Below are 12,349 nucleotides of genomic sequence, written 5' to 3' on the forward strand. Positions count from 1 at the left end.
GGAGGGAAGGTCAAGGGTTGACAGAAAGATGGGATTGATTCTGAAGCCAGAGGATTGGATGGGAGAGTTGGAACCGTGGACTGAGGGCTGGGTCCTGGGCAGCCCACATGGAGCTGGTGAGAGGCTGGGCAAGTGTGGCCAATGTCACGGGAGGGAACCAGGGAACAGGTGTCTGGAAGCTGAAGAGGAACGTGTTGAGAGAGACTGAGGACAACTGAGACAGATCAAGGGGACCTGCCCTGGCCGATGCAGGTGTGGGGACCCTGACCTGGGCTGCTCAGTTTCCCTGTTAGCCTTTTCCTTGGCAGCACAGCCAAGGGAACCTGTGGAGTCTAGGTCATACACTGCTCACTTTGTCCAGACCTCCAGGGCCCAGCGGGAGGAACTGGCCTGTCCATGTTGTGCCACGAGAGTGTCCCAGCCGTGGAGTCAGCCATGGATAGTAAAAGGACAGAAGTGGTAATAACATGGGATCCGTGGAATGTGCAGTGTCCACTTCTGAAGTTTCTTTGGAAGCTCTCGAAGGGCAGGGATGGGGCCAGCACCATGCTTTCAGCACCGCGGACAGCGCCCTGCCCATCAGACCCTCCCGAACCCTTCCTGATGGATGAATCCCACCCACGCTGTGACTTTAGGACCAGCTCTACCAAGCTGTTCCTGATGAGTGTTTGTATCTTCCTCCACAGCTGGTCTTAAAAAATAAGCTGAGATGTATAGCAGGCACCGTGCCGGGCACCTGGGGCACGCTCTGAGAAGGCAGGGAGTGCTGGGATCCTGGGTGGGCATGGGGATCCTGTATCAGGATCTGGGGTTTCAGGGACTGTTGTGTTTGAGTCAGGCATCCAAGAAGAGTGCCCCCACCCCTGTCTGAAGGCCTCAGTTTCCCCTGGAGGTGAGGCCCCCTGGGAGTCTGAGGTGAGGAGCTGGAGGCAGGAGTCTGAGGCAGAGCTGAGCCCGACTGTGGCAGTCCTGAGGGGGCGGACACCGGGGTTCCTCCATCATCTTTCTCCTGCAGCACTCATGGGCCCGGAACTGGGGGGCAGAGGCCTCACCACGGAGCTAAATGGAAAGGAAGTGAGGCAGAGGACTTGGGGGAGTCAGTGGGATAGGTGGTGCAGTGCTGACCAGTAGAACTTGGGCCGGATGAAGGGAGAAGTGAAAAGGGAGTGTTCATGGACTGGGAGAAGGCCGAGGGGCAGACAGGCTCGGGAATGTTGCTCAGGGAGCAGCAGGAAGGAGAGGGGACGGGCACGGGGCTCTGGGCAGGCTGACCCTTCCTCAAAGCTGGACCTCCCTGCCTCCCCGTACCACCTGCTGGGACCTCCTTGTCAGGGGCCAGGGCTGTGGAAAACCAGACTTGTAAGTTAATAGCTGCTGAGTTACTCATCTTTTTGTTACTTCCCGTTTAAACCTTGCAACAATCCCTTGAGGGACTGTTGGTGTTTGTCAGATGTCACATGTGGGTAAATGGAGGCACCGGGGTTTTAGTAATTTACCAGGATCACGGTGCAGGGGCTGATGGGAGCCTGGGCAGGTCTCATTCCAAAACCTGTGATGGCCACCATCCCCAGGTCAGGCGGGAGCAGGAACTTTGGCACCACCTGTTGAGTGGGAAAAGGGACAGAATTATCTGTTCTCTTGAAGTTCCTTTCTCCCTCTCCCCTCCTCCCCTTCCTGTCCCTTCCCCTCCTCCCCCACTTCCCCCTCCTCCCCCATTTCCCCCTCCTCTTCCTCTTCCCCCTCCTCCCCCTGTCTACTTCTGGCAGTTCCACTGACCTCTGAACTCACAAGAAGTCAGGTCTGTATTTGAAACATCCCCTCTGTACCCTGTTCCTGTTCACAATCCCACCCAGCCCAAGCTGCCTTACTGTCCTCGCTCCCGTCCACCCCAGCCAGAGGAAGAATGGCTTGTGAATGCTCTGTTTTGCCTTTGAACCAGCCAAGATGCCGTCCGCATCCAGAGGTGAAGAAGCAGATGCCGCCGGCAACCTCCCGCCGACCACTGACGAACCCTCTCAAGCCTTAGCTGGGTCTGACTCCCTGGACAGTCCTCCCAGACCCCTGGAGAGATCCGTGGGCCAGCTCCCCAGCCCCCCGCTGTTGCCCACCCCACCGCCCAAGGCAGGCTCCAAAACCACGAAAAACGTCACAGGTGGGTCCGCATGTACACATCCTTCCATTCATTCATGCATACCTTCAGCCTGGTGGGGTGCCCACCACGGGCTGGTTCTCACCCTTGGCTTTTGTGATCAGGGTTCTGGGCAGGTCCAGGGGAGCAAAACGTGAGACAGGAGAGCAGTTCTTAGCAGGGAGCTCTGGTTGTCAGGAGCAGACCCCTCGGGCTCCCTTGAGCAAATGGGGCACTCTGTTGGCAGGAATCAAAAGTGTCTTCTAGAACCTGAATGCGGAAGATGCAGCCAGCCCCCAGGATGAGGATTTTGTCTGTCTATCTATGTGTCTGGATGTTTGGGTGTCCTTCTGTTTCCTATTCTTTCTCCCTCTCCCCTTCCTTCCCTACTCTGTCCCCACCTCTCCTTCCATCTCTCGCTCTCGCAGTCTCTGCTCATCTCTGTTTCACTGTGTTTCCCCAGTGAGCTCCATCCTGTAAGGCAGAGCCAGAGATAAACTCTGGCCTATAGGGTGGTGATCAGAGAGGGGAGCACAGCTGGGGGGAGGCCCCAAAAAGCATCCACTTGTAGCTTTGGCCACACTGGCTGAATAATCCCAGGAAGTCGGAACATTCACCTTTGGAGTTTGGGCATTTCTTGTCCCATCACGGGCAGAAACAGGAGACACGGCTAGTCTCAGGGGGAAAGCAGGCCATTACGTTCTTACGGTGACTGTTCTGAAATGCAAATCCTCACCTGTTGCCTCTGAGGGCAGCGGGCATGGAGAGGATGTAGATGGCAGACCTGAGCAGCTTTGACCTCCACCCGCCATGCTGCTCCGTCCCACTTGCTGGGCCACAAGGAGGCCCGAGTACACACCACGTGTTCCTAATGTGTGGGCCAGCCTCTCTCGGGGGTGGGGTGGGGATGTGAGCCCAATTCACAGTTAAAGAGACAGAGGCTCGGGGGCCTCCAAGCAACATGTCCCAGGTCCCACAGCTAATGAGACTCGACCCTAGTTCTGGGTTTGAGGCTATTACCCTCCCGCTGCTCTTCCTGCTACAATATTCTTCCCCGTGCTTCACCTGGTCAGTGCCTGGGCCTCGCTGTCCCTCCTTGAGGGGAGCTGTCCCCAACCCCAACTGCAACCCCATAGCAACATGCGTCTTGCCTTCTGGTGTTTGCCACATCACTTCACCTTGCCCAGTGGGTTGAACATGTCCCCTCAAAATTCACATCTACCCGGCACCTCAGAATGTGGCCTTCTTTGGCAAAGGGTCTTTGCAGACATAATTACATCAGGAACAAGATGAAATCATCCTGCCTTTGTGTGGGCCCTAAATCCAATGAGAATGTCCTTACAAGAGACCCAAAAGGACACAGAAGATGATGCGGAGGTGGAGACAGATTGGAGTGACCTGTCTGCAAGCCAGGGTGTGCCAGGGGTCACCAGGAGCTGGAGGGAGGCCTGGCATCTTTCTCTCTCAGCCCTCAGAAGGCTCCAGCCCTGCTGACACCTGGGTTTCAGACTTCTGGCCTCAACAGCCGTGAGAGAATGAAGTCCTGTTGTTCTGAGCTACCCAGTTGGTGGGACTTGGTGACATCAGGCAAGGACCCCGCCAGACCCCACCAGATCCCAGACACCAGCCTAAGACCCCACCTGGCATATAGCAGGTGCTCAGGGGGTGTGTGTGGCTGCGATTGAAGGAGCAGATGCGTGTTCTGAGCCCGGCCTGCCTGTTTCTACATCTCTGGGAAGGAGTCCAAGCCTGCAGTGTGCCAGGGACAGGGCCCCACAGATAAAAGTTTTGAGCAGAATCATGCTGTCCTGCATCTTGTTACTGTCTTCGGATAATTTTCTTCTCCATCCATGGGGACCTGAAACAATTGGAAATCCATCTGATCAGGCAGCCTCCACCACGTTTTCTTCTGTCTCACACATAATTTGTTCTGGTCCCTGGGTAACTCAGCAGCCCAGTCCTGCCTCTGCTGTGCTTGGGATGGATCAGGCCTCAGGCTGCACGTGTTCCCCTACTGTGACTCCTCTGCCTGTTCTCACAGCCAAACTTCTGGGTCCTGAGGGCCTCATATTCAGTGCCTCTGACTTCCGCCCTCTCCTTCCAAGGAGCTCCAGAACATCAGGGGCGCTAATCTGGGGACTGGATTAGGATAAGGGAGAGCACGGGAGGGTGGTTTCGGTCTGGATCTCTTTTTAACGGCTGAGACCCCATTTTGGTACCTTTGTCTTCATTTTCTCCATTCTCCCTCTTTTTCCTTCTCTTTTGGGGGAAATGTTTGCTTTAGCATGTGAGCGCTAGGTGGCAGCAGAGGACAAAGGCCCCTTACCTGGGCTTAACTGGGACCCAGGGGGACAGCATGTACTAGCGGAGTCCCCACGGGGCTCTTTCTTGTCTGCGACAGTGCCCCCCAGCCTCCACCAGAGGTCAGGGACCCGTCCCCCCGCCCCCAGGCCCACTCACAGACTTGCCTTGCTGGGTCTGAATGGTGTTTAATTTGTTTTAATGGGTTGCCAACATTTTAAACCTTCAAATACATGTGTTAAATATTAACATGTGTCAAACATGTAACTTTTACCTGTAATCCAAATTTTTGGCTCTTCTTGAAAAGTCTTCCTATCTGGCAGCCCCCTGAGTCCCACCAGCCCATTAAGGTGAGCTAGTGCTTTTGTGTTTGCTGGAACCCTCGCCCCCTGTTTGTATGAACTGCATGAGGTTCATTGACTCACCTGTGTCTCACCTGCCTGGACCCAGGACCCGTGTGAGTTAACCCCCTCAGGGCAAAGCTGCCCCTGCCCAGCTGGGGGACAGTCGCCCCTCTGTAAGGGGGTCCTGCGGCCTCTGCCAACTACACTTAGAGGTGTTCCAATCCCAGCCCCTGCCACACCCTGGAGGCATAACTTGGAGTTGGCTTTGGAGCCTGGTTCCTCATCTGAGACATGGGAGCGGTAAGAGGTGCCCTAGGCAAGCTGGACGAGGCGGGCCAGGCTGGACGAGGCGGGCCAGGGAAAGTGCTCAGCGGAGCGGCATGTGGGAAGCACTTAGAGTCCAGGCTGAGTGAGCCCAGGCAAGCCAGGTCACCTCCGTTTCCCTGGGCTGGTGATGCCTTCCTAGCAAGTGTAGAGGGAGGATTCCAGGCAATGGCAGAGCATCACATGCCCGGGAGGTGGTCCCTATGATGAGCAGGGGCTGCCCTAGGAGGGGCGGAGCTGGCAGAGTGTAGAGAACTGGGATGGTTCTGGGGGCCATGCTCGGATGGAGCCCTCACCTACTCTGCCCTGCCTATGGCTGGTACCGTCTCATCCCCTGGGTGTCAGATCAGATGGCCCTTCTGCTGAGAAGCCTCGCCTGAGCTCCGTAGCCCAGCCCACCTGCTCCCCATCCCAGGTGTGCTCAGCCCACCTGCCTGGCTCAGCTCTCCCTAAAATTCTTGTGTTGGCTTTCTGTCTGCTTTTCCTCTCCTGACTCCATCCAGCTGGCCTCGAGGCCCATCGAGGGCAAGGCCTGGGCTGTTTGGTGTTACCTGGCTATGCCCACAGAAGCAGGTGCTTGTGAAGAAAGAGAAATCACCTGTTTCAATGAGACTTAGTTTTTCTTCTAGTTGTGTGTATGTGGTGTGGTGTGTTGTTGTTTGTTTTTTATTGACACTGTCCACATTCTAGGATTACATCAGAAAGGCTTTGTCTTTTAGGGAGTGGTTTAGATCTGTGTGTGTGTCCCTCCCCCTGTTGAGGCTAAAAAGGGAGTTAATTTATTTGTACCCGGTCAAACAAATTGGGGGAGCCTGGAGGCTGCCTCTGCGGAGACATGTTTGGGAGCGAGTCTGTGTGTGAAAGTGTTGTAGGTGCCAGGCCCACCCCAGCAGCTGGGCTCCTGCTGGCCCTGTCAGGGAGCTCTTGGCCCATTTTACAGATAAGAAGGCTGAGGCTTCAAGCGTTCAGGGGACTTGCCTAGGGGGGGTCTTCCTGCTGGTAAGTAGCAGATGGAGACTGGAGGCCAGATATGTGTAATGAGCAAACTCATGCTTTCTGCCTCCCTGAGCACCGGACGCCGTGCAGGACTTGGAGTGAACATTCAGGAAGTATCTGTTAGGGAGAGAAGCCTCACCTTCTTAGGATGGACTTGAGCAAATCTCTTCTGAGTCTTCAGACTCATTTCATGTAAATGGATGTCTGTTGCACACTCATCAAGTGCCAGGCCTGGGGATACAGCAGACACAGGCCCTGCCCAGAGGTGCACAGTTGGGTGACAAGAGCGGACCCGATGAAGTAATTCATTCCAAGTGGGAGGAAAGGGGTGTCAGGGCTGCCCTGAGTCTTATGGGCAGGTATGGTGGGCTCTGCACAAGGGTGGGGATTCACAGAAGGTCTCCCTGAGGAAGTGAGATTGGTACAGACAGGGGAGGGGAAAAGCATTCCAGGCAAAGGGAACAGCCTGTGCAAAAGCTCAGAGTAGAGTGTGTGGTTCCCTCAAGGATTGGAAAGATCCTCCTGTCCTAGAGCCAAGAGAGCTTGGTGGGGAAAGTGGAAGAGATGAAGCCAGAGTGCCGAGCAGGGCAGCCTACAGGGCCCGGGCCAGGAGCCCAGATGCCGTGCTGAGGAGGAGGGGAGAGGCTCGCCTTCCTGAAAGCTCCCATTGGGTGAGGTACAGGGAGAGGGTTGGAGGAGATGTGGAGAAGCAGGGACCACGGTGGTCCAGGCTGAGTGACCCCTGCAGACCTTGCAGAGCTGGGGGGATTGTGCTTGTTTCCACAATAGGAAGTGTGGCTTGGGAAGCCAAATCTGTAGCAGAGCATCAGGAAGGAGGGCATTCTGTGCCTGAGACCTTGCAGGGGGCCTATGGAGCTCAGCTCCCAGGGCTGGAGGCCAGAGGGCCCGTGGATGGAGCTGGACAGAGGTGAGCCCTGTCTCTGGCTCCGGGGGCGGGGGACCTGGCACATCTGGAACAGGTGTGAGGGTCCCCCGGCCAGGGGGCTGTGTCCTCTGCTCTCGGGCTTCTGTCTTTTGCAGAGTCCTTCCTCCCTGCCCCCAGAGACTTACATTCTCGTTGGTCCCTCTCACGCTCCAGGCCAGCCTGCGCTCTTCCAGGGCCCTGGCGGGAAGAGTGCTGACCCTCCCCTCCGAGGACAGCTTTCCACGCCCACGGGGTCTCCACATCTCACCACTGTCCACCGGCCACTGCCCCCCAGCCGTGTCATTGAGGAGCTGCACAGGGCACTGGCCACCAAGCATCTCCAGGACAGGTGAGGCCCTCTCCCTGCCAGGAAGGAGACCCGTGTGCCCGAACCCCCATCAGCCTTGTGTGTACCCTGGGTAGTCCTGCTGTCACTGTCCTGAAATTGTTAATTTTTGGACAAGAGCCCCACTTTTTTACTTCGCACCGGGCTCTGGTCTTGGCTGCCACATTCTGGGAGAGGACGTCCGCGGGTGGGAGCCTGGTCACTGAGTGCCTGCGTTTCTCCCGGGGGAATCGAGCGCCCGTGGAAGAGAAGTAGCTGTCACGCTGTCCCAGACCCTGAAGACTTTGAGTCTTCGTTAGCAGGAGGACAAAGCCTGTTCCTGAAGCTTACTCTTTTATCTTAGACCTCACGTGCCCACAGAGAAAGAGAAGTGATCGCTGGAGGGCAAAGCAGCCAGCTAACGGGGCGCACATAGGGCTTGGCAGAAGCACCGCGCGAGCGCAGTGCCCTTCCCGGTTCCGGGGAGTCCCGGTTCCGGGGAGTCCCGGAGCCGCGCCCCTACGGTGCGGAGCGCGGCCGGCTTCCCACGCACAGGCCCGCGCTCTCCGGGACCAAGCGTGCGCCGTCTGGGGCTGCTCGTCCTGCGCGTTCAGGACTGAAGCTGGGCGCCGCACGCATTTGGGGACCATCTTTGCAGCATCCTCGCAAGCCCCCAGGCCGGTTTTGCTGGGTCCTGCGGGGAGGCGGACCGCGCGTAACCCAGACTGTCTTCTGATTCAGTTTTCAAGGAAGGGACAGTAAAGCGTCCCCCAAGAAGCGGGTGGACGTCCGCCTGTCGAGAACGTCCAGCGTGGAGCGGGGCAAGGAGAGGGAGGAGGCCTGGAGCTTCGATGGGGTCGCGGAGAGCAAGCGCACCGCCACCAAAGGGTCTGAGGAGAACAAGGAGAACTTGATCGTGAATTCGGAACTCAAGGACGACCTGCTGGTGTATCAGGATGAAGAGGCGCTGAACGACTCCATCATCTCTGGTGAGGAGAGGCCGGAGCCTGCGGGGTGCGGGGCCCCGAGGAGGCGGTGCTCCGCCCGGGTGGTGCGGAGGAGGGACAGGGCGAGGGCCTGCACCTCTGAGGATGAGCAGGGGTGCCTGCCGATGGGCCCTGGGCTGGGACTGGGACATGCTGAGTGAACCTGTTTTATTTTGGTAACTGCATGTTGATTTGCGTGTGTTTTTGAAAACACCTAAAAGAGGCTCCGTGAGTAACTTTGAGAGCGTCGCTGCTTAGGAAGACACGGCAGAAAGTCCTACGGGTGGTACTCGGAGGTCCAGTGTCTGGAAAATAGAGCAAAAATTGCCGCCAGGAAAGCGAGATGAGGTGAAGGAGGAGGGGAGAAGGAGTCGGCGGCCATCCCTGGCGCAGCGTCTGCTTGTGTGGGAACGCGCGTTCCCAAGGCCATCAGAAGCCCAGCTCCAGGCCTGTCCTCACGGTCTGCTCCGGAGGTCAGAGTAACTGCTCTGTCCTGCCTTGAGGACTCAGGCTCAGGGAGTTAGAGCATCGCAGGGGCCCGTGGTGAAGGGAGAGGAGGTGCAGGCCAGGCCAAGCGAGCCCGGGGAGGGTGCAGGCCATGCAGGCTGGGCTGAGTGCCGGCTCCTTGCGGGGGGCTCAGTCTCATGCTGGCTGTCACCACCGTGGGCAGAGAGCTCTGGGTGGAGGCCCCAGGGACCCAGCCCAGCAAGCTGCTTCTTGGGTGTCGCGTGGCAAATGGGGAAGGGGCTGATGTTGACCTTGGTCCTGGCTGGTCCTGAAGGGATGTGAGCATCAGCCACCGTGACCAGGTGGACCGAGCTCAGGGTTAGACAGCCACTCTGGCTGTCAGCCTTCCTGTCCCCTTGCATACTTCTGAGCCTTTTCCGCCCTGGCCAGTGAGGCAGTTCTAGGGGTGGGTGCCTTGGTGTGTGAGGAGCACCAGCGTTCTGTGGTGGGAAGAGGCTGACTTTGATCACTGAACCAGAAACTTGGAGCTAGCCATTGGCCGAGGGGCTCTGGGCATGTCAGAGGAGCCTGCAGCCTGTGGACTTTCCCAAGCTTACCCAGCCCCAGAACTCTCTTCCTTGAACACCCGTCAGCCTCTGAGGGATGGGGTCATGCGGGAGATGTCTGAGAATGGTGGGTGAAAACGAGGATGCCAGGCTGGTGCAGGTGCGCCCAAGCTCAGCACCAGTGATGCTGGTGATTCTCTGGGGGGAGGGCTGCCCTGTGCCTTGGAGGGTGTTTAGCAGCACCTCTAGCCTCTACCCCCCTGGACCATGCTCCCTCCAGCTCTAGGGGTGGATCTTGTCTGCCTCTTCGGCTGCTGGCGGCTCCAGGCTCTCCTGGGCTTGGCAGCTGCTTCCTCCAGTCTCTGTCACTGTGGTCACATTCCTTTCTCCTCTGCTCCCTGGGCCCTCTCCCTCCCTCCCATCCAAGTACTAACCAGGCCCCATCCCGCTTAGCTACCAAGATCAGGCGAGCTAGAGCATGTCCAGGGTGCTATGGCCGTAGACAGACATGCCCTCTCCTTTTCTTACAGGGACACTAGTCATTGGATTTAGGGCCCATCTGGATAATCTTGGATGAATCTCCTCATTTTGATATCCTTAATTACATCTTGAAAAACCTATTGCATCTTTTTCCCAAATAAGATCGCATTCACAGATATAGGGTACACGTTTCTTTTGGGGTCACCATTCCACCTTCTCCAGCCACTTCCGATGGCATAACATGCTCCTCCCTGAGCCACTGTGGTCTGATGGGAGCAGGGAGGGTAGAACTCCTAGAAACACTGTTGCTAATGTGCACAGGCTCACAGCCAAGCTGCCTGGGAATGTGCTGCTCTTAACTGCATTTGCAAACCCTGAGCAGAGCATCCTCTCCTCGGTCCCCTCCTCCATGCATGCCAGTGTTCTGGGTTCATGATCAAGGCCTCATGTTCAACCCTAAGAACATCCTGCTGTGGGCTGGGCTTGTTGCACACACCATCAGGAATATCTCGAGATCCCAGTCTTCTGCAAATTGAGCCTCTGGGTGCTCCTCCCAGGTGCCTGATATGGGGTTCCCAAAGCATGGAAATCCAGCGTGGAAAGTGGTTTCCTTGCTTTTACACATTCTCCTATGTGTTCGTGATTCTCTCCAAGTTAAGAACCTCTCAGATAAATCACTTAGAGGAAAAAAAATTCTATTTTGGTTCTAGAAAAAGTCTAGAAGTGTTACTTTTAGAAGGACTGTTACTCACAGTGGGAAAGGCCCATGAATGTATTCTGCTTTGCCTGGTAGGATGATAGTGACAAGAATCAGCTATTTGCTTCTCTTGGGTTCAAGAAGTTTTGCGGGCATTGTCCTGTCCCATGTGAACAGTCCAAAGATGTGTCACCCTGAATTCTCTAATGAGGTGGCATCCTATGCATCAATGTTAGAATTTCATTTCTAAGAGCTGGTGGTGGCCTCATCCAAGGCAGGTTACCTTGTGAATTAGCTGGAAGGCTATCCTACTTGACTAGTTGTAGTGAAAAATATATCTGTTGTACTCTGAGTCTGACAGTTGGATTTCTGTGCAGAGCAAATAAAATGTCTTGGTCAGCACAGAAAGAGTGTGACAGAGCACGTGTGATGCTTTGTGCCCGCCTGCAGCGTGCACAGGTACCTTCCCAGGTGTGTGCAATCGGTGCTGGGTAAAAACAGGACACCAAGAACGTTCTCAGGCTCGTCAAAGGTGAATTTTTAAGATTTAATTTTTTAAAAGCAGTTGTAGGTTCACAGGAAAATTAGAGAAAGTTGCAGAGACTTCCATGTGCATCCGCAGCCCCGCACCTGCATGGCCTCCCTGATACCAGCATCGCTCATCAGAGTGATGCCTTTGTTACAGATGATAAACTTACACTGACCCCTTATCCCCCAAAGGGTTCACTCTTGATGTTGTGCCTTCTGTGGGTTTAGACAAATGTACAATGACTTGTGTGTATCATGATATTATTCATTCACTGCTCCCAAAATCCTCCGTGCTCCCCGTTCATCCCTCCTACCCCCGCAACCACTGATCTTTTTATTGTCTATAGTTTTACTTTTCAAGAATGTCATATAGTTGGAATCATATAGTGTGTATCCTTTCCAGATGGGCTTCTTTCACTTAGTAATGTGCAGTTAAGTTTTCCTCCATGTCTTCAGGGCTTGATAGCTCATGTCTTTTTAGTGCTGAGTAATATTCCATTGTCTGGATGGACCACGGTTTATCCATCCCCTACTGAAGGACATCTCTTAGTTCCTTCCAAGTTTTGGCAATTATGAATAAAGCTGATATAAAGATCCATGTGCAGTTTTTCGTGTGGACATGATTTTCACCTCCTTTGGGTAAATACCAAGGAGTGAGATTGCTCGATTGGTATGGTCATACTATGTTTAGATTTGTAAGAAACCATCAAGCTGTCTTCTAAAGTGGCTGCGCCATTTTGCATTCCCGGCGGCATGAATGAACTCTTGCTGCTCCACATCCTCGCCCGCGTCTCGTGTCATCAGTGCTGTGGATTTTGGCCCTTCTCGGAGCTGCGTGGTGCTAACTCACTGTTCTAATTTGCATTTCCCTGAAGACCTGTGATGTGGAGCATCTCTCTATATGCTCACTTGCTACCTCTGTATCTTCTTTGGTGGGATGTCAAGGTTTTGGACTCATTTCTTATCAGGTTATCTGTTTTCTTAGGGTGAGTTTAAGACTGGATGACAGTCCTTTATCAGATGTAACTTTTGCAGATATTTCTCCCAATCTGTGTCCTGTCTTATTCTCTTGACATTGTCTTTCACAGAGCAGAAGTTTCTAATGGAGTCTAGCTTATTGATTATTTTTGTCGTGGATTGTGCTTTGGGCAATGTATCTAAAAGGACATCACCATATTCAAGTTCACTTAGGTTTTCTCATGTTATCCTCTAAGAGTTTTATAGCTTGGAATTTTACATTTAGGTGTGTGACCTATTCTGTGAAGGTTATATGGTCTGTGTCAAGGTTCTTTTTTTTTTTTT

General features: G+C 54.7%; 1 protein-coding gene across 1 annotated transcript in view; it reads left to right on the forward strand.

Moving 5' to 3' along the window:
* PHACTR3 (phosphatase and actin regulator 3) overlaps positions 1-12,349 on the forward strand; it is a 205,201-nt gene that overhangs the window by 126,966 nt on the left and 65,886 nt on the right. The window contains exons 5-7 of the mRNA XM_035025495.1: positions 1,940-2,152; positions 7,193-7,367; positions 8,085-8,332. Of these exons, the coding sequence (XP_034881386.1) occupies positions 1,940-2,152; positions 7,193-7,367; positions 8,085-8,332 (636 nt within the window). The remainder of the gene's footprint in view (positions 1-1,939; positions 2,153-7,192; positions 7,368-8,084; positions 8,333-12,349) is intronic.

This window comes from Mirounga leonina, unplaced genomic scaffold (genome assembly GCF_011800145.1).
Source record: "Mirounga leonina isolate KUSES-001 unplaced genomic scaffold, KU_Mleo_1.0 Mir_195, whole genome shotgun sequence".
NCBI lineage: Eukaryota > Metazoa > Chordata > Mammalia > Carnivora > Phocidae > Mirounga > Mirounga leonina.